Source organism: Pogonomyrmex barbatus, unplaced genomic scaffold (assembly GCF_055798465.1).
Source record: "Pogonomyrmex barbatus isolate J1 unplaced genomic scaffold, ASM5579846v1 scaffold10, whole genome shotgun sequence".
Lineage (NCBI taxonomy): Eukaryota > Metazoa > Arthropoda > Insecta > Hymenoptera > Formicidae > Pogonomyrmex > Pogonomyrmex barbatus.
This window is the reverse complement of record NW_028297099.1, coordinates 3,543,322-3,563,622: the sequence shown is the minus strand read 5'-3', so window position 1 is coordinate 3,563,622 and position 20,301 is coordinate 3,543,322. Positions and strand designations below refer to the sequence as shown.

Genomic DNA, 20,301 nt, shown 5'->3' with positions numbered 1-20,301 from the left:
CGGCCTGGTAAATCCCGCACAAATGCGGGATACAGAGACTACCGAAACTCCCCCCCCTCCTACTTAACCCTACAATGTATTTTCAATGTTGTTCATTCTATGTTTCTTGCAGAGATGCTACGAACACAAACAATACAAAAATGGGCTAAAGTTCGCAAAACAAATCCTGTCAAATCCCAAATTCAGCGAGCATGGAGAGACTTTGGCGATGAAGGGTCTCACGCTGAACTGCTTAGGCCGCAAGGAAGAAGCTTACGATCATGTGCGCCGTGGCCTCAGGAACGATCTACAGTCCCATGTCTGCTGGCATGTTTACGGCCTTCTACAGCGCTCTGACAAGAAGTATGATGAGGCTATCAAATGTTACAGAAATGCGCTCAAATGGGATAAGGACAACATTCAAATTCTTAGGGATCTATCATTGTTACAAATCCAGATGCGGGATCTGGAAGGTTACAAGGTAAATGTTATAAAGAACACAAGTCATTTCATCTGATTTAATCTTCTGTTGTATGTACATTATATGTACATTATATTCTTGTATGTACATTATATTCTAATGTTATTTAAAAATACTACTTTTATAATTATATATTTATGAATATCAATTATATTTTTGTAGGATACCAGATATCAGTTGTTTATGTTACGTCCTACTCAACGAGCTTCTTGGATCGGTTTTGCTATTTCGTATCATTTATTAAGAGATTATGAGATGGCATTGAAAATTTTAGATACTTTTCGAAATTCTCCAATGGTATGTTTTATATATATATATATATATTTTATGATATACAATACAGTAACAATATCATAAAAAATATAAAAATATATAACTTTTTTACAGATATGTTATGATTATGAACATAGCGAGCTGTTATTATATCAAAATATGGTCATCCAGGAATCAGGAGAGTGTGAACAGGCATTGAAACATTTAGACAAGTATAGTGATCAAATTTGTGACAAAGTTACTGTCAAAGAGACTTATGGTAAGCGCAATATTTTTTAAGTAATACTTTTAAAAATTTAAGTCTATATGTAATATGTAATTAATATTTCTTCTAAATCATTTTCTAGGTAAACTAAGACTTCAATTGAAACAATACGCAGAAGCAGAGCAAGTTTATAAAGAGCTGTTAGATATTAATCCTGAAAACACAACATATTATACTAGGCTAGCAGAGGCTGAGAGACACACTTCGCCAAGCGAAACATTACATATGCTCCAAAGATATGAAGAACTCTTCCCTCGTGCGTTAGCGCCACGCCGTTTGCAGCTCAATTATGCGACAGGAGATGAATTTAAAGTTTTAGTTGATCGATATTTACGAAAAGGTAATTTTCTTATACAAGGAAAAAAAATCTTTTTCCTAATTATTTATTTCAATGAGAAATAATTATATATATTTAATTAAATTTGTGTTTAATTATAGGGCTTCACAAAGGCATACCGCCGTTATTTGTAAACCTTCGTTCGTTATACACCGATAAGGAAAAGGTCGAAATCATATCATCTCTACTTGTGCAATACAAGGAGGCATTAAAACTTCACGGTCATTTTAGCGATCAAGAGAAAGATAATCCAAGAGAACCGGCATCTGCTTTGTTATGGACCTATTACTATCTAGCACAACATTACGATTACCTCGGTCAAACTGAGAAGGCATTGATTGAAATTGACGCTGCCATAGATCATACTCCTACGCTTATAGAACTTTTTGTTACCAAAGGACGCATTTATAAGGTAGATTTATATATAACTTTATTTTACATAATTTTACATAAACTACTATTATTATTCTATGGCATTACAATCTCTGGAAATATATGATCTTGTTTCATTTCCATTTTTTAAAGAAAGAAATTATAAACATTTTCATCATTTTCAGAAAGGAAATTATTTTTATAAAAGAAGACTTATTTATTTACAAATATCTTAAATTCATGTCTCTTAGGAGTATTTTGTTTTTAGTCTAGTAGAATATTATTTTAAACAAAGTTCTTAATGTTATATATTTGACAAGAGATACAAAGTGGGATTTGAACCTGGATCTTTTGTTTAATAGATAGCTATTCTAACATTGAGCTATCTGATATCTCATATTAATATACATATATTTATAAGGAATAATACGATCTATAAAAAGTTTTTATATTAACAGCATGCTGGAAATGTTCAAGAAGCTTATAAATGGCTGGACGAGGCGCAGGGGTTAGATACAGCTGACCGATACATTAACTCTAAATGTGCCAAGTACATGCTCCGTGCGAATCTTATTAAAGAAGCGGAGGAGACATGTGGGAAATTCACAAGAGAAGGAGTTTTAGCTATGGAAAATTTGAATGAAATGCAGTGCATGTGGATTCAAACAGAAGCAGCCAATGCGTACAAACGTCTTGGAAAATATGGAGAGGCATTGAAGAAATGTCACGAAGTAGATAGGGTGAGTAGTATATTATATGCATTTAAAGTTATAATATTATATAATTTCTTGTTGTAACGCCATATATTATTTATACAGCATTTTTCGGAAATAATAGAGGACCAATTTGACTTTCATACATATTGTATGCGGAAAATGACATTGCGGTCTTACGTGGGTCTCTTAAGGTTAGAAGATGTTCTCCGAGCTCATCCATTTTACTTCAAAGCAGCGAAATGTGCAATGGAGGTCTATCTGCGACTACATGATTACCCTTTGCCTGATCCGGCGCAAACGCAAGAAATCGACACTGGTGAGTGCTATCGTTCATTAGAAAGATATCTTTGAATACAGTCATAATACATAATATAAATTTTAATAAATTTTTAATCCATACTAAATTAATCGCACAAAGTATGCACAAAGTTTAAATTTAATGAAAATATTAGATTTTTTTCGTGTTTTGTAAACTGTTGTGTATATTCAAGCGTTAAGACTAATTATACAGCGACATGTGTACATATAAAATTCTTCCAATTAAGTTGTATAAAAGTCTTCGAATTAACTATATCTTGATTGAATAGATAATGTGATCTTTATTGACATATTTGTACAATATTACTTGAGAAATATCTCTGAAGAATTATAAACACAAATTAATATTTACAAAACAAAAGAAGAATAGAATATATATAAATAGTTGATAGGCAAGATGATATTATTGGTTCATATAAAAGATTTAAAATTTAAATTACAGCAGAAATTAGTTAGTACTTATTATTTCATATATATTTTTTGTTACAACTTTTTCCGTATGCGGAGAAAAACTTGGAAAAAGCTTCGCGAAAGAGAGCCGCGATCTATCAAAGTATGTGCAATAGATAATCGTAATACTACGTATATGTACACGTGTAATTTCATCATCATAATCACAGATAATGCGCAAATATGCGACGAGGGTGCACACTACAGGTCACATACACGAATATAATTGAATCTATTATTCTAAGGCAGGAAAGTCAGGTTGCGTAATAATAAATTAAGCGTTTATCGTAAAACAACATAGCTATAATTATCTAACTTAGTCAATTCGTATTTACAAGTACAATAAATATATTAATAATATACGTATGTGTGCGTGCGGCCGGCGCGCACGCAGGCGACGCGCGATCATTCCGCGCGTTGGACATCCGCGAGATTATGGCATTGCGCGCGACTGTCGTACGTTGGATACGCGCGTATTCAAACGTTACCCTGGCGCCGTTTCCGTAATCTCGGTCCCCTAGGTTTCGGATAGACGTATCCACCGTTCTGATCCTGCCGTTGCGTGATCGCCTGCGGCGTCAGGAAGTAAAAGTGGCCGACATTGTCGGGTAGTCGATACGCGAAATACGCGTTCGGGTTGTCCGAATGATTGTCCTGCACCGAGACGGGATCGATGAATTCAGCATCGGGATTTATGGGAGGACGCGGATTCCTGTAGTTGACCTCTATGTCGTCCAACAGCGACAGAGGTGCCTGAACGTTCTCCAGTGCCTCACGGGACTCGGAGATAGGCATGAAATTGTTGGTGTGTCTGTTGGTCGGCTGTACTGTGCCTCGTAACCTGTAACGAGGGGTCGGTCCATGCTGTTGAACTCTCTGATTTTGCAATCTGTAGTTTCCCGTCTGCAATTCGTAGCCATTCGGTAACGGCGGCGGCTGCTCCGGCCGATGTTTAGGCTCAATTATCTCGATGAACTCGCTGTCCGGATTGATCGGCGGCAAGGGTTGCCGGTAGTTGACGAGGGTGTCGTCCTTGAGGGAGTAGGGTCGATGCGACTGATCTCCGTAGTGCACTTTGACGTTGGGTGTTTTGTAAGTTACCGGTCGACCGATCTTGTAAACATTTGACGAGTAAGTGTTATGGTCGGGTTTCTCCGTGGCGGTGCTCGATTTCCCATAGATCGGAGTCGTGCTCGATACCGTGCCCGTGTCCGGTAGTTTCTTGCCAAAGATCGTGAAGTACTCTTTCGTAACGTCGTCCAATAACTTCTCGTCCTGCTGCGTGAAATACGCATATTGCGGATTGGGCGTCGTATCTACGATCGGATAGGCAGTGCTCGTGGGATAAGCCGGATGCTGCGTCTTATATGGTACATGTTTCCGCAGCGATTGCCGCGACGGGGAATCGATGTCTTCGTAGTCGTATTGCCGATTACCAGTTTTAACATCCTGATACTCGTTGTACGCTGACGCATCCTGCTGCTGATGCTGTTGTTCCCTGTGATACGGCGATCTCTGATTGCCATTAAGTTTCGAATAATCCGCTATCTGAAAGCTGTATTGATAAATCGGCTTAGACTTCGTTGTCTGTCGATAGTGCGTTTGAGGCTTCGGACTCGTGTAGTATGTCTGCGATGGACGGGCGGGAACGGGCTGATAATACACGGGCGCTTGATCGGCTAACATACGTTGATTCTGATCTCGAGATGAGCTAACGTCGAATTTCGCGGATGTAGTCTCCGAATCGTCAGTGTATTGGAACGTCTGCGAATTCTTCATGATGCTATCGATGAGCTTCACCTTGTAATCATCCTTCGGAATCTCAACTGGCGCGATTGTCTCAACAGTGTAATACTGCTTCTTCTGATTAGACTGTCGAGGTCGTGACGTCTCGACGTTGTAGTATGGCGATTTCGTAGTGGTACTCTCGTAATAAACGGGCGATGGATTTTCCGTGACGGCCGAATTCTCATCGGTCGACTCCTCGTAGAAGTAATAGGATGCATGATTGGAAGATCGATCAGGCTGACTGGTAGTGATGATGCTCTTTATAGAAGCCGGTGTCACCTCCACCGGTCGTTCTAACGATGACTGCGTGGTTGACGGGTAATATGCAAGAACCGGGATTGTCTTGCTCGTCACCAGAGAGGACCAATCCTTCTGTTGGGTCATCGCCTCGGATACCTGATTCCCAATTATGGGGCTTATGGTATATTTCTCGGTGTTCTCGAGAGTGTGCGGTTTTCCAGATGTCGTGACTTCTACAGTTTTCTGCTTAGGTTTAAAAGTGCTCGTCGCGTTCCTCGCCGTTGTACGACCGAAGGATATTTTCGTTGAAATCGATGAAATGGTAGTTGTCTTCGTTATCACATTCGGTAGAGCGGACGAAGTCTTGTACTGTTTAGTCGTAGGTTTTCTCGGTGGCAAGTACGTTGGTCGTGTCTCTGGCGAGGGTGTGGTCGTCGGTCGTTTCGTGTATTTCTTCGTGGTAGTTTTCTTATCATCCAGAGCAGAAAAGAAATCCGGCGGCGGCGGTAATATAATGCCGGGCACCAGGGGGCCCGGCGGCACAGCAGTCGTATTATCTTGCGGATAATAGAAACTATACGGCGGCGGATAGTAGATGGATTGATCCTCTTCGTCATAATCTGACTGGTTGCCTGGCGGCGGTACGAAAATCGCGCCGGGCGGTATGGCGTGATAGAAAGGCGGAAGAGCGCCGTGCAACGGAGGTGGTTCCGGTTTTATTCCGTTCCGATCATTGTTACCTCTGGATGATTTCTCATCGACGGAAAAGTTTCCCGGGAAGCCGAGATCCGGGGTGTATACCGTGCCGTTCGGAGATATGGCGAAGAACGGACCCTCTCCCGGTAGTAACCCCTTCGTGTAGAGAGGATTCGTGCTGTAGTCGAGGGTACCGTTGCCAATTTCCTCCGCGGTACCATTCGGACCGATGATCTGTACCGGTCCCCCCTCTGTAAGTTGTACCGGAAAGGGCGGCGGTATCTTCGGCCGCGCTGGTATCTTGACCTGCCGTTTGGGCGCCTTGTAATCATCGATGGGCGGCCAATTCGGCTGTTCGCCGTCACTGCTGGCCTGCTGGCCTTTCTGTTCATGCTCAGGAAATTTCCCGCCCCTCAATACCAGCACGTGATTCTCGGCCAGCCAGATCTCCTCCTCGTCGAGACCACCTAGATTGTCGATTGTGTCCTTCGGCACTTCAGGATTACCGAGATAGCTGATGATGCCGGGCCGTTTCGGACGTTCGCCGTAAATCTCGTTCTGTATGAGGCCGTACTTGCCCTCCTTGACCTGCTGAGAGAGCGTTTTCTTTTCGTCCTCGTCGTCGTTGCTGCCACCACCTCCGCCTCGATCTCGATTGCTTTTCCCCTCCTTGCTGTTGCCAGCCGCCGACATGAGAATTCCATCGTCCCACAGTGACTCGCTGTCATCATGGCTTTTCGTATCGACTTTCAGGTGACCCCCTATCAGATGATGAGACACTTTTCTTCCGGGTTCCGCGGTGATCTTGTTAGACGTCGTACTGCTCGGCAATCTTGTGCCCCGACTGTCAGACGTGTGTTCCTTACGATGACTAGATTCCTCGGTACCTATGTGCCTCCTTTCCCTGATCATTGACGATTCCGTTATAGTCGCGCATGTCGCTATCAATATTAGAGCTAGTGACAGCCTCCGCAGAGATAATGCGAGATGCGTCATCTGTAAATAGAACACTCGTATTATTCATCTCTGATCCGACTTGTGTATATTTTTGTAACACACGATCAGAAAATAGTATTTTTATCTCGCGATCAGAGAATAGCTATTTTTACATCGCGCGCGCGCGCGAGAGTTAAGAAGAAAATAATAAACTCGCGTATATCTTGATATGCGCTTTATTATAGAAACTAGCTGCGTTAATTAAATCACACGCTTTATTCTTCACGCCGCGTGAAATGATTTTTGCATTTAATAGGTCAGTAAAAGACTTGTTGCGCAGCAAACATACAACAGTTATATTTTGTTATTCACAATGACCGGAATTACATTCATACAGACGTAGCACGCGGTTTTCAGCGTATGTCAAGGATCTAATTGCGCAACGGTGCCAATTAAGTACTAAGTCACGAACAAAGCGTATATTTATTCGCATCCTAGACCACTGCTGCCCTGCAATTTAGTCTTGCGGTAACGGAGATACTACGCTAATGGTTCTTGCTCCCATTACCATTTTACAAACTGTGTCGCAGTAAAACCTCGAAAATATTATCAACATTTTATGGATATAGTCGTGGTTTGAGTATCGGAATATTAAAAAAGGAAAACATATATAAATGGCAAGGTATCATGATTCGATCTCTCGGGAAATCTTTTTAAGCTTTTTACGAGAGTATCGTGAGACCGAGAATAATTTTCGCGAATTGCGCCGACCTCCTCCGTATCGGCAGTTGATCTCTCGAGACTATGTCCGTACATTCGGAGAATTCGTTAATTCCACCATTTGGGATTGCGGTGATACGAGAATGCGATATTGAGGGGGCTGCCACGCCTTTCCCTGGCGAACAGACCGGTGAACGTTCGACAAACATTCACGGGTCACCGGAGTACCAGCCGACTCGACGTAATGACTTGCGACTGAGTAACGAACCGGTGCGAGCAGCGTAGGTTTCCTGTAGGCATATGTGCACGCCGATGCATTAACGTCGAACACGAGCGTGTTGCAACCCGCGGCTCGTGTAAGTTTGCGGAAGTAACGCCACTGCGAGCAACACGATAACGCGCTTCCGACAGGCCCGCGGACGTCGCACTTTGCCTATCTCTCTTTTCTGAAAACTCCTAGCTTCCTCGACTCGTTTATCCACGATCCAAGGATACGTCCTACGCTCATTTTGATATTTAATTAATTGCTCACTTCACAGTTGCTATAAATAGAAAGTTATTATATAAATATCATTATGCAAGCGGTATGCGATTTGGATTGAAATATCCTGTAAACTCGTAACAGAATTATAAATTGCATAATTGTACGTCAATATCGCGAGCTTAAGTAGCCAATGATCTTAATAATCAACTTTTAGTTTATTTTAATTTTCATGATTGCCACAGTTTTTCAAAACCGCGATCGATTTTCTTGCGAGTACGAAATCGCGCTTGTTTAAACGAGTGCGGTATCAAGGTGTACCTTTCTTCGCGCATCTGGAACGATATGACAAACGTTTATTAGGACTTCTGGTATGTCGCTGAGTCGTTGTAATTGAATCGCCGCATGCGCACAATGCACTTCCTCCGAGAACCTGCAAGGTGGCCAGTCCGACGATAGAGACGTAAAACGCTTTACGTGAGTGCGCTCGATTTCTCCGCGCAAAGTAACTGCTTAATCTACGGGAACTACCTGACATTTATACGCGCAAGAAAAATCAATGAAACACTCGATCACTGATCGTACGTGGTCAAAGTCATCAACATGTCCTTAACACTCGTGGATACACCGCGTGATTCATCGCGAGTATTGCACGCGGGTATTGTAATATCTGCCAAAGATTTGCCAACGAGTCTTGTAATCATCAACTGTTTTGCAAGAATCACCATTAATTTCAGTGAACACTTTGTTTATTATTCGGACTTTCGAGTATCCTCAATTAACCGGAGTATCAAATATCAAATCGATCCCAAAATTGCACGCGTCCAAATTGTGACATGAATTTTCTTTGTGAAATCATCTCTGCATTCCCCGTCGCGCTTCGATAAGTCAAACTGGCCGCGGATATCTCCATTGTGCACTCATCGATGGGCTTACTCTACGATTTAGCATTTACTCACTTTCCGACATTTAACCGACACTGCTTACAAGACTACGCGTGAACGACTGATTTTTGTAAGAAAATCGTGTTTCAGTGCGTTTTGCTAACGGGACGACCGGTTTTCGATTGCACTCGAGCTACGCACGATTCCAACGTACATCGTACGGATAAAAGTCACGTAAGGCGACTTTCTCACGTTCAAGCGAGTGTCCTCCAATTAGCGTTCCCCGAAATACACGCGCATGTCGCTCGTCAACACTTTACGCGCCGAATAATTGGCCGCGTGATTTTCGGTATTTCGGTCGGCGGAAGTTTCAATAGAAGAAACGTTTCGACGGAACCGCGGCACGGTACGACCGCTCGAGCCGGCATGGTACACGTGACTGGCGGATTTTCATCACCCTCTCCCGGTGTACCGGGCCCCCCAAGGACGTTCGTCGGGGAAGGTGGAGCCATTTCCAAGCGTGCACGAGGCAGCTCCACGGTGGAAAGGAGGAAGTCGCGGCCGGTCCGTACGATTAACGATCGCGTAATTAGATCGCTGCTTCGTGTCTGGCATTATTTCAGCGTCGCTGATTACTTCGAGGGTGTTTTACGCGCGACTGTCCCGACTGTCGTACGGGGACAACGTAACTTCGGAAAGACATACAATAAGCGTAACGTCGTCGTTCCTTTCACTTCTGTTCGGCGGGGGTCGGTACTGTCCGATTTTGCTTACTTTTCAGAGCGATATTCACGTGACAGTTGGCGAAAGAATTGCCGTGCATTTGCCCGGATTATTCGCGCGATTGCCCAACCATCCGGTAACAAAATCCTTTTTGTGCAACAAGCGCGCGATACTCATAAATCACGCCGATAGTACATTCCACTTCGCCGTCCACTTTTGCCGTCTGCGCAACACGCGAGTCTTTCGCCTAACAAAGTTCGCTGAATAGGCAGTTCTCGGGTCATTCGTCGAAATTGCGATCTTGAATCGGTTCGTCGGTCTTTTGACGCTCAGATCCGATAGCTATTAAGTTCAAGCTTTGTTGGCCGTTCAGAGCCGTGTCAGAGAACTCGACGAGTCGCTTCGTTCCTTCGCCCCGCGCATTTTGCACAGTTCCCGCACAAAGCACGGGTGATGATTTTTTTTGTAGGATACATATTGCAAAATGGGTCGGCCGCACGTCGTCGGAATGGAGATCGCCTGTTCCGCGAGACGAAAGTCGAGCGATTTTTCGAGGTATGATGCAAGATAGCCGCGATTCCCGCTGGCAGGTTCCGTTACGTTGCTTCAACGAGGCTTGCTCTAGTAAACGTTCGGGACCAGATATTGCCGTTACGGCTAGTAGCGGATCACTTCGATCTCACTCGCCAAATTAGAAAAAGTCGGAAACTAGTTTCGAGATAGACGTAATAATTATGGCTCTTACACGAAAGCTTTACTTGGAAACTCGAAGGGAAGAGTTACTTTCTTCCTCATTATTAGAAACGCTTTTCGCGAACTATGCAATTTACTTTATATTTGTAATAATTAAAGCGTATACTTATCTCGTAGCGCGTATCTATTCTCACGTCGCGATACAGATTGTTGTTGTGAAATAAACTTTATATCCGGTCGCAGCGGTCGACGTATGCAAGTTCGAATGCAATTTCTCGGTTGTATCGATATCCTGGAATATAACGGAAGTCGACCTTGGACGCGGACCATCAAAGGCGTCCCACGGTTAAAGATAAAACGGCATTGAGCCATCGCACTAGTTCCGCGAGAGTGAAAGGCCGGGAACGAGATCTTTGCAAAACAGCCTCACGTTGATTCATCACGAAGATTGATATCATTCGTTTTGTCAGGTCGGCTGTGCACCGCGATCGTGACGCGATCCGCAGCTACAGCTTACGGTACTACCGTTTTAACCGGGGCCGTATCTATTTCCGTTATTATCGGAAATATAGATCGCGCAACTCCTATATTTTGAGAGAGTTTAATTGGATGGAAAATCTATCGATATCTCGTTTCTCGTCGAGCGAGTACATCGTAAGGCTCGCGAGGCCGTTCGTACGACGCGCGTCCACCACGTAAGAATCGTAAGGATCTACCGTTATCCAATCGAATTTACGCTTTCAACTACTTTCCTTTTTGTTTCGCGTTGTGCTTGCTGAGCAGCATTAATTCCGTCGACGCTGTGCCCGCTTGACTTTCGGCGCGTCGTAACGATTTTACGGCCACGCGCGCTAGAAACTTTGGGGCTCATACTCTCGAAAGTGACCGGGCGCACCTTCTCTCACACAGGAAATCGATAATCGGCTTTAAGCGGCATCCTGTGCGACACGCCTCTCGCCTCGTGCAGCTTCTTTATTTAATAACCCCCTATTAACAATTTATAACCACTCTATTCTCGGTGTTAAACTCGAGCTCTACCGCGCCGTTGCGCGATACATTATTTTCAAACATATAATTTGTTGCATTTCTTGCGGATCTGCGTGTTTGCGTAAGAGCGATAAAACGGGAGAAAGCTAAAACATGAATGCGTGAGGTGTCCCGGTGCAATGGGGAATTTATCTCTATCTCTTCTAGATGGAAAGGTAAATCTGGATATCCGTGCTATCTTAGATACTCAATTGGCACGCTGCACTTGATGCCGTATATTAATGCGTCGCTCCAGGCTACAGGTACTCGTGAATTAAATTAGCACGCTGGAAACATCGCTCTTTCTGCTATGTACAAATTATATATGCATACTTTCTTATATATCTAGGACAATTCACACATACATGAATTTGACATCTCTATTGTTATGTTTTTCTTGTTGCACACATTGCATAAATAACAGGAAAGCTGAAATTAAATGTCCTTATTCTGTCAACGATCATGATACCAACGTGCCACTCGCATTTTTTTAAATAGAACCTATTAAATTCTATTTTTAATAAAAAATATCCTCGGGCTTATTTACATGTCTGTACGAATTACCTCGCGCATTCCGTCTCGTTAACCGTCTCGCTAACTTATAATCCTTTGTCTATTTGCGCACAGGGGATTTACCTATCATAGTGAAATCCAGCCGATTTAATAAAAAGCCATGTCACGTAATATTCACCGTATTATGTAGGAAGGTTCATCGCGTGCACAATGTTCGAGGTGAATCCCCCGACCCCCGTAGTTCAGACGAAGTCGGTGACGAGATTGGCGCCGTCGGAACGACAGGGAAGAGTAACACTCGAAGTGGAACACCTTGGCATTGACCGGCTTGCTCCGCCGAGGCGGCCCGCGTGCTTGCATAATCAGTTCGTCTCGTTCATCCCGGAGCGCCTCTTTCACGGCGGGTTACGGCATCAAGTTGCGGTATCTCGCGGTAAATTCGCTGTTGAGATGAGTCTCAAGCGATTCGCGTGTACCGATATAATCCCAACGGCGCGACTCCTACACGCGAGCGAGCGAAACTTTTTTCGATGCAGGAAAACGGTACTCCTCTGAGTAAAGACAAGATTTGCGTATTTGCGACAAGAGAGTTTGTCGAATGACGACAAACTCTATTGTCGCAAATAAACTCCGTTTTCGTTTATCGACAGAAAGTGCAAACGGAAATGACGAATATCGTTGTACTTTGCCGTTATTAAAAGTTTTGAAGATTTAAATATGGCTATTATGTAAGTTGATTATAAATTTGTTTGATAGACTGATTTTACTTTACTTACTTTAATAATCTTATATACGAAATATGGCGCACGGATAAATGTAATTTCAAGGCTGAAAACAAGCAAATTGGAATTTTTTATCAACATCTTTTTTAGGTTGTATTCGACACAGTATTGAATCATGACAAATCTTATAAAAAGTTTGATTGTCTTACAAAAAAATTATGCAGTCTTCACTTCGATAAGTTTGTAAAAAATTCTCATTTTTCATCCTTGTGTCTATAAGAGAAAATTATGTGATCGTTTTTCAAGATTATCAGGAATCTATTTTCAATTTTTGACCGCAATATTCTCCAGAGAGCCCTTTCGCGTAATTGCGATGGCCTTCATGCCTTAAGGCAACTGGTGACCGAATTCGATCGGCGAAAAATCCAAAGAAACAGGTCAAACTCTCGTAATCTCTCGCACGGTAAAACTCGGAGAACAGCCGCAGACCTTCGTGGCGCAATAATTCGTACAATAAATACATCTCTGTTAATCTCATCAGCAAGTTAGCCATGCATTTTCAGTTCACACTCGTTCGACCATTCACCTTCGCGATAGATAAGAACCGTAAATCTTGCAACATTCTCGAGTGTACTTTGGGATGCAAAGTTACTAACCACACTCTTTCGAAAGTGGTTGCTTTGAGAATCCTTTTACATGCAAAATATCGAAATATCGAAAGCCTCTTTAAAAAATCAGAAAAAGAGAAAATCAAAACTTTAAACATTCTCAAATGAATTTGCTCCAAGAAAAGATACTATGTCGCATCACGAGACGTATCATTTCTACTCTCGGATAAAATTATAATTCAAGTGAATCCCTCCGGTGATAAAAGATGTTTAATATTTGACCAATCGTCGTATATTTACGATCGCGTAAGTTTTGGCTATCGATCCGACTGACGAAGAACGCGGTTTTATCATGTTTGAAAAGCAAACGGACGATGAGACATAGACGTCGGAATTCGTCGTCCGGGGTTTCTACCGATTGTTCCCCTCATACTAATGAGCCCGTTTCCGCGTGCGTTCTAATCGCGCGCACGTCCACCAGATTTCAAAGCAAACAGGTTTATTCTACGCACGGTGAATCACAGTCCGAGCATCCCAGACAATCCTATCCCATACGTCGCCCAGAGCGATTCTTCATTTTTATCCGCATTCTTATTCGCATTCCATGTCCACTCGTGCTGCGATCATTTCGTTTACTCGCGTACGTGCACATTCTCACGCTTACGCCAATCCCTCGCGTCCGCTGCAAGTTAGACGCCGTCGTTGCACTTACAATTAAGGACGATCAGTCCCAGCGAGAGGGGAAGCCGGTCAGCAAGGTCGTACAGCAAGGTTTCATCGACGACCCTGTTTGTCGTGTCCGCCGCGAAGGTTTAATAATCGAAATGTATTCCCGCGAGAGAAAAAGACCGTACGAAATATTTTTTATCCAACTGTGCTCCTTTCAAGATTATATTACATTTATCTTTATAATTTTTATATTTAATTTACAAGAAAGAAATTATGAAAAACTTACACATTATTCTAAATTACATTTAAAAATAATGCAAAAAAATTCAGCAGCGATTCAGAACCTGGATCAAAAGTTATTTAAATAAATAAGTAAAAGTATTCTAATGGAAATGTAAAAAAATGCGATCTAGAATAAATCTACAATTTTTTCATAATTTTTTCATGGCAAAAATAGATGTAATACGTCCTTAATATTTTCACTTCCGAAAGTTAACACGGTATGTGCTTCAGCGTTATTTTACACGTAATGTTAACATATTATGAGATTGCAATGCTATTTTCCTCTCATAAAAAAGTTGTAACGCGAATATTGATACAATCATCTCCTTTCTCCGACTGCGCTCTAATCGGTGACTTTCATATTATTCCGTAACAAATGTTGGGTTACTTATGCACATAATGCGATATACTTACGTACACACCGTGTCGCCTCAATACCGTATTTTCAGCGAAGAATCGGAAAGACACTATTACTAATCTCGCTAAACACACGACACGCGACTTTCTCTGTGTATGGCTACTATTTTATTTTACCCGGGCGACTTCATGTACAACTTGCATAACTTGATAAGCGGTCGCGATTTAATGGCGCTGGAAATACAATTTCTATATACAACGCATAATCGATCCCCGACTGATGTTTGCTTTGTCTTAATAAAATTTTAAATTCCGTTCTCTGCATCACGGCTATTTTCATCGCTATTTGCTCCGCTGTGAATTTGCGCATTCGCAAAACGGAATTATATAACATCCTCATAAATGTACAATGATATTCTGATCACCATTCTTAACAGTCCATTCGGATCATAAAACGATCACGTCATGATAGCCAATAGCCGTTTGTACCGATTTATTATCTCTAATCGGTGACTTTCATATTATTCCGTAACAAATGTTGGGTTACTTATGCACATAATGCGATATACTTACGTACACACCGTGTCGCCTCAATACCGTATTTTCAGCGAAGAATCGGAAAGACACTATTACTAATCTCGCTAAACACACGACACGCGACTTTCTCTGTGTATGGCTACTATTTTATTTTACCCGGGCGACTTCATGTACAACTTGCATAACTTGATAAGCGGTCGCGATTTAATGGCGCTGGAAATACAATTTCTATATACAACGCATAATCGATCCCCGACTGATGTTTGCTTTGTCTTAATAAAATTTTAAATTCCGTTCTCTGCATCACGGCTATTTTCATCGCTATTTGCTCCGCTGTGAATTTGCGCATTCGCAAAACGGAATTATATAACATCCTCATAAATGTACAATGATATTCTGATCACCATTCTTAACAGTCCATTCGGATCATAAAACGATCACGTCATGATAGCCAATAGCCGTTTGTACCGATTTATTATCTCTTTCCCTGTCTTTTCTTGTCTTCAGGGAGCTGTCGTGCGCCAGATACGTAACATCAGACATATCGGGAGTGTAGTAGAGCAGTATTTCATTTTCGTTCGATAAATTTTCCGAAAAAACACGATTTAATTATACTACATGCGATTGAAAAAAGAAAAAAATGAGTTGCCGACGCGCTCTGAATTTCATTTAGTTCACTTCGGCTGCTGAGTGTTTTTCGAGGACAGAACTATATCAGAGTGAAAGTGATCGGCCGCCAATCGGCCGACAAGTCGCTCGATCGTATGTTATAATTGACAAAACGAAACGAAGGTAATTAAGCACGTTATAAACGCATTAAGGCGTCGCCGCGACACCGGCGTGTCGCCGGAAGCTTCGACTTTCGCAAACGCGCGATTGACCGGATATTCCAAGAGCCCCCGAGCAAAATGCGCAAACGAGTACCGCGGGAATTATTAACAGCACCTTCTACTTTATGCCTTTATTTCAGGTTCAGGTTTATTTCATTAACAATATAATTTTTCAAGGAGTACAGAAAATGAGATTGTTGATGATCCTGCACAGGAAACGAAATTTTCGAAAGTGATTTTGAAGGCAAACTTTTCACGTCTTCCGAATTCTATATTTTGGAAGAATCTTTAGACATCTAATTTATATTTGATATTAATTAATAAATTTCTCGAATTAAATTATTTGAAGTATTTTTTTTTGGTAGAAGTGCCTCCTACACGAACTTTGAAGAACTATCCTCCCCGTTATTACGAGGAGCGATGGATATGCAATAATGAGCGACGTCCTGGTGCATGATGACCGTACGTGTTATAATTAATGTTTCTCGGAAGTTTCTCTTAAATCTTTATGTTGGTCAGACAAATAGCATAGATACATGCTATGACGAATACATGTTGATACACAACAATTATATGAATGATTGAGAACATCGTGAAATTAGAGCAAAAGTCTATGATCTGTGATCTAAGAAAATTTCCATCTGGGACATTTACAAGATTGTCGTTAGCTACAATCGTGTTTGTTGCAATTACACATAATTGCTGTTTCCTTGCCTTCCATTCTAACTATTGCGGACATATAATTTTCTGTCTATGTTTTCCTCGAGACTTAGCGAAAAGTATTTCATTTCTCTACTATAAGATATTATTTTTTTTAATAAAAATTTTTCAATAAAATATTTTATTTTTTTAAAAATTGAAAGAATATATACGCATTTTGAAATAAAATTATTTCATTTCAGAAAAACGCGAGATCATCGTGCAGGATTTTTTATCTATCATGTGTAACTACGTAAAACTAGGTAATTACTACTAATACATTTCTGCAGCACGTGGCGCACAAGTGTCTCAAAGTAAACATTCCCGTCGCGCACTGAAACGCATTTATTCCTCGCGATAATTATGCAAACGCACTCACGATCGTTTATAATGCGGTTTATCGGCGTCCTCAGGTCAATATCAATTTTCCTCGATGCGCTCCAAAACAAAGGTAGACGGCTGCCTCAGGCGCATGTATCGCACTCCGACGAGTTCATCTGCGAACGCACGAAAGAAATCTCAACGGCGAACGAGGACTCGACGTACCCCTCCTCCCATAACGCACCCTGCGCCGCGGATCGTACGTGTCGCTAGATGCAACCGATGCACTTGGACGACGATGCACGAGCGAGTAGTCTCCTGCGCCGCGTGACCGGTGATCTTTATATCGGTGGATCCTCTACTGGCCCTGCGCCAATGTCCCGTCCCACTCTGTGGTCCCGCGATGCGACGCGATGCAATGCGACGCGACGCGACGCGACTTTTGTGACGGTGCGCGATGCAACTCGACGCCCCGACACCGCGTGCGATATTCTCGCATTCGGAGCACCTCATGCACCTTGCCACGGCATTGCCACCACGTTGCGCCGCGTGCCACACCACGGAGGTAGGGAATGTGCCGCGTGTGCAATGTCGCTGGTCACTCCTACGACTGTCGGTCAAAGGCATCGTCCTGTCCCGCTCGTATACCCGTCTCGCACATCCTTCCTTTTTCACGGCGGATTTGCTGTCCCCCTCTGGCCCCTCTCCACCACTTCTCTTTCCCACACTCTCCAAATCTCACCTGTCCGAATCAATGGATATGACCCCGGGAAATATATCTTCGCCTACGCACCGAAGATCCTCTGAATTGCGTTTCGCACTGCGAAACACTTGATTAGATCTGATTAATCTCATTGCGACGCGATGCGTCGCGTTCTGATGACCCGAGAGCATGCATTAATTGACATCGCTGCTCGTTACCAATAAAACTTGACGTCATCATATCCGCGTATTTAAATATTTATTAATATTCTTGCTTTATTATATAATACTTATAGATACTTATAGATAATTGTAATTAATACTTATAATTCCTTTAGATATTTTGCTTAATATTTAATTATTTAATTATGCTATATTATATTAGCATTAAAATAAAGAAGAGACAGATATGCAAAAATAAAATAATAAACTTGTAGGCACTACTCGCTATCAGAAAATCTCTCTGGGATGCATTTATTTCCAAGCAATCATCCAAGCTATAAACATGCATAAATAATTTATTGCTCGCGCGCTTTATGCTTGTAAAAACCCAGATTCTCACTTTTAAGTAGCCCTAGGCGCTTTATGTTATTTTAACGGTCTAGACGGATATAATAATCTTTACTTGTCTACGCGAGCGATATAATCGCGTCTGTCCTAGACGGAAATGGAAACGAGAAAACCTATTTCTTACCGGACGCCTCGTCTGCGCAAAAAATTTGAGCTGTCAAGCCTCGAGATCAGCCGTCAAGAATTTTATTTGGACCTCTTTTTGGATCTTCATTCTTAATAAATTCCTTAATCTTAAACAACAAACTTGAGGTATCATTTATGAAAAAATTGTTTGGTGAAACGGTAAACAAAATATCATTCGCATTACATCATCATTTAATGCTACATTTGCCAGTATTTTTCAATTTACGTACGTTATGTAATGATTATCTGATAGACGGTTGTATGATAAGGGCAAAATTGAAATAAGAACTTTCTCGGCTTTCACCGAGAAGTCATGGTCCATTAATAGAAAGTAATTCACAGATATATCAGAGTCATTTTGAATAAGTACAAATAAGTACAAAGCGAATTCATAGCTGCGCGCGTATTATTTTACCCGTATCTAATATTTTAATATCCAGTACGAGTATCGTGTCTACACCTTGTATCGAAGCTATTAATGAGCGTAGAAACAGATACGACGAATCCGCGAGTAATGGTGTCACTCATAAATAATCACCTTGCACGAACGCGAGTTACACACCGATCGCATATCAATCGCCACAGTGAGATAGTCTAACAACATCGATATCAAATTAGTTACACATAACATTTTCATACTGGCACCCATTATTCTAATTAGGGTAATAGTTGACTGTCAGTAACTGCGACATAATATTGCAAATATCTACGATGGATATCTAAATATACATGATATTTAACAATTCAATAAATTACACGAAAGTTTCTCTGCTCCCTATACGAGCGATTTTATCGTTGTATTGATTTTTGTTTATCCAAAAGAACTCGTTTAGTTTCTTATCGATATCGAAAGATAATTGTTTCTCGCATAAAAGCCACCTTCCGCAATGATTGTATCTTATTGGATATTTAATAACAGAATCAGGATATGTATACAGGACTGTCTGCATAGAAAGAAACAAAAACTGCATTATGCCAATCACGTGCGACAGGTACGAACGTACATGAAAGTTCGAATCACTTGTCGATCGCGAAAGTTTCGAATGTAATCAGAGTGGAAGACTGATTATAATGCAAGTTTCATGACTGAAGTTTCATGACTATTTTATTCTTTCAATACATATTACAATATATATAATAAATTACATTTGTTACAAATTACATTTATAACAAAGGAGAAAAGAGATTGTATTATTCTTGAGATAATACCACATTTTCCATACTCAGCAAACCGAGTCACATTGATTCACTTTGCACGACCGTCGATAATCTATTTATTGTCGACGCTGTATTTAAATACGATTGGTCTTCTCACATGGACAAACTTGGAAAACGCGCGGAATCGCGCTTCTCTTAGTAATCAATTACGATTCATATCCTTTCGCGATGCCGTCATTATTCTCTTGTCCATTACGGCATCATTCGAGCGCTAATTGTCAACTGTGACGTTTCGCGTGATGCACGATGCGGTCGCACATCCGATGACGACAAAAAGGTATTTTTAAGGCCTTGTTCATTCACGTACGTACGTTCCCGCGAACGTTTTGAATCAGCGATCAAGTTCCTGACTGAACGGAGTTCATCTGCGCTTCGAGGAAGGATCGTAACTTGCGAACGTCGGTCGAGAGTCTTGCGACCGAACGACCGGTGGGCTTATTTCGGACCGTCTGACTGCGCAATGATTCACGGGAAGAAATACGTGGCATTATCAAATTCGGCATGCGTCGCCCTTCACGCTACAAATTTTCACGTGTCACGTTGTATTGTAAAACGGCCCGGGGCGCAGACGTCTTTATGCGCTTCTGCATTCCCAAGGATCGAGAATAACATATTGGTCAGGGAGATTGATTACGAGTGAGTGATCATGTCTGAAAAGAAAAGGTGACCCTGGCGCGAATATCGCGTATCCAAAAGGATTAACCCGCTACGATGATGAAATCACACTCGTTGGAAACATTTAATATTTTAATATTTCATATTTGTTTTT

At 41.7% G+C, this 20,301-nt stretch overlaps 2 protein-coding genes across 3 annotated transcripts in view; one reads left to right on the top strand and one right to left on the bottom strand.

The window, feature by feature from the left end:
* Positions 1–20,301, top strand: part of Naa15-16 (N-alpha-acetyltransferase 15/16) — a 37,311-nt gene that overhangs the window by 409 nt on the left and 16,601 nt on the right. The window contains exons 2-8 of the mRNA XM_011646602.3: positions 113–460; positions 623–757; positions 848–992; positions 1,081–1,338; positions 1,437–1,747; positions 2,166–2,447; positions 2,526–2,739. Coding sequence (XP_011644904.1) covers positions 113–460; positions 623–757; positions 848–992; positions 1,081–1,338; positions 1,437–1,747; positions 2,166–2,447; positions 2,526–2,739 — 1,693 coding nt within the window. The remainder of the gene's footprint in view (positions 1–112; positions 461–622; positions 758–847; positions 993–1,080; positions 1,339–1,436; positions 1,748–2,165; positions 2,448–2,525; positions 2,740–20,301) is intronic.
* On the bottom strand, positions 3,473–17,214 carry LOC105432020 (uncharacterized). Of its 2 annotated transcripts, none has more exons than XM_011646600.2 (2): positions 16,975–17,214; positions 3,473–6,911 (listed from the first exon to the last, which is right to left on the bottom strand). In XM_011646600.2, the coding sequence occupies exon 2, from the start codon at positions 6,909–6,911 to the stop codon at positions 3,669–3,671; it is 3,243 nt and encodes a 1,080-aa protein (XP_011644902.2). In that variant the 5' UTR covers positions 16,975–17,214; the 3' UTR covers positions 3,473–3,668. The 2 variants fall into 2 exon arrangements, with proteins under 2 accessions (XP_011644902.2, XP_011644903.2); XM_011646601.3 differs by lacking the exon at positions 16,975–17,214 and adding an exon at positions 8,374–8,510.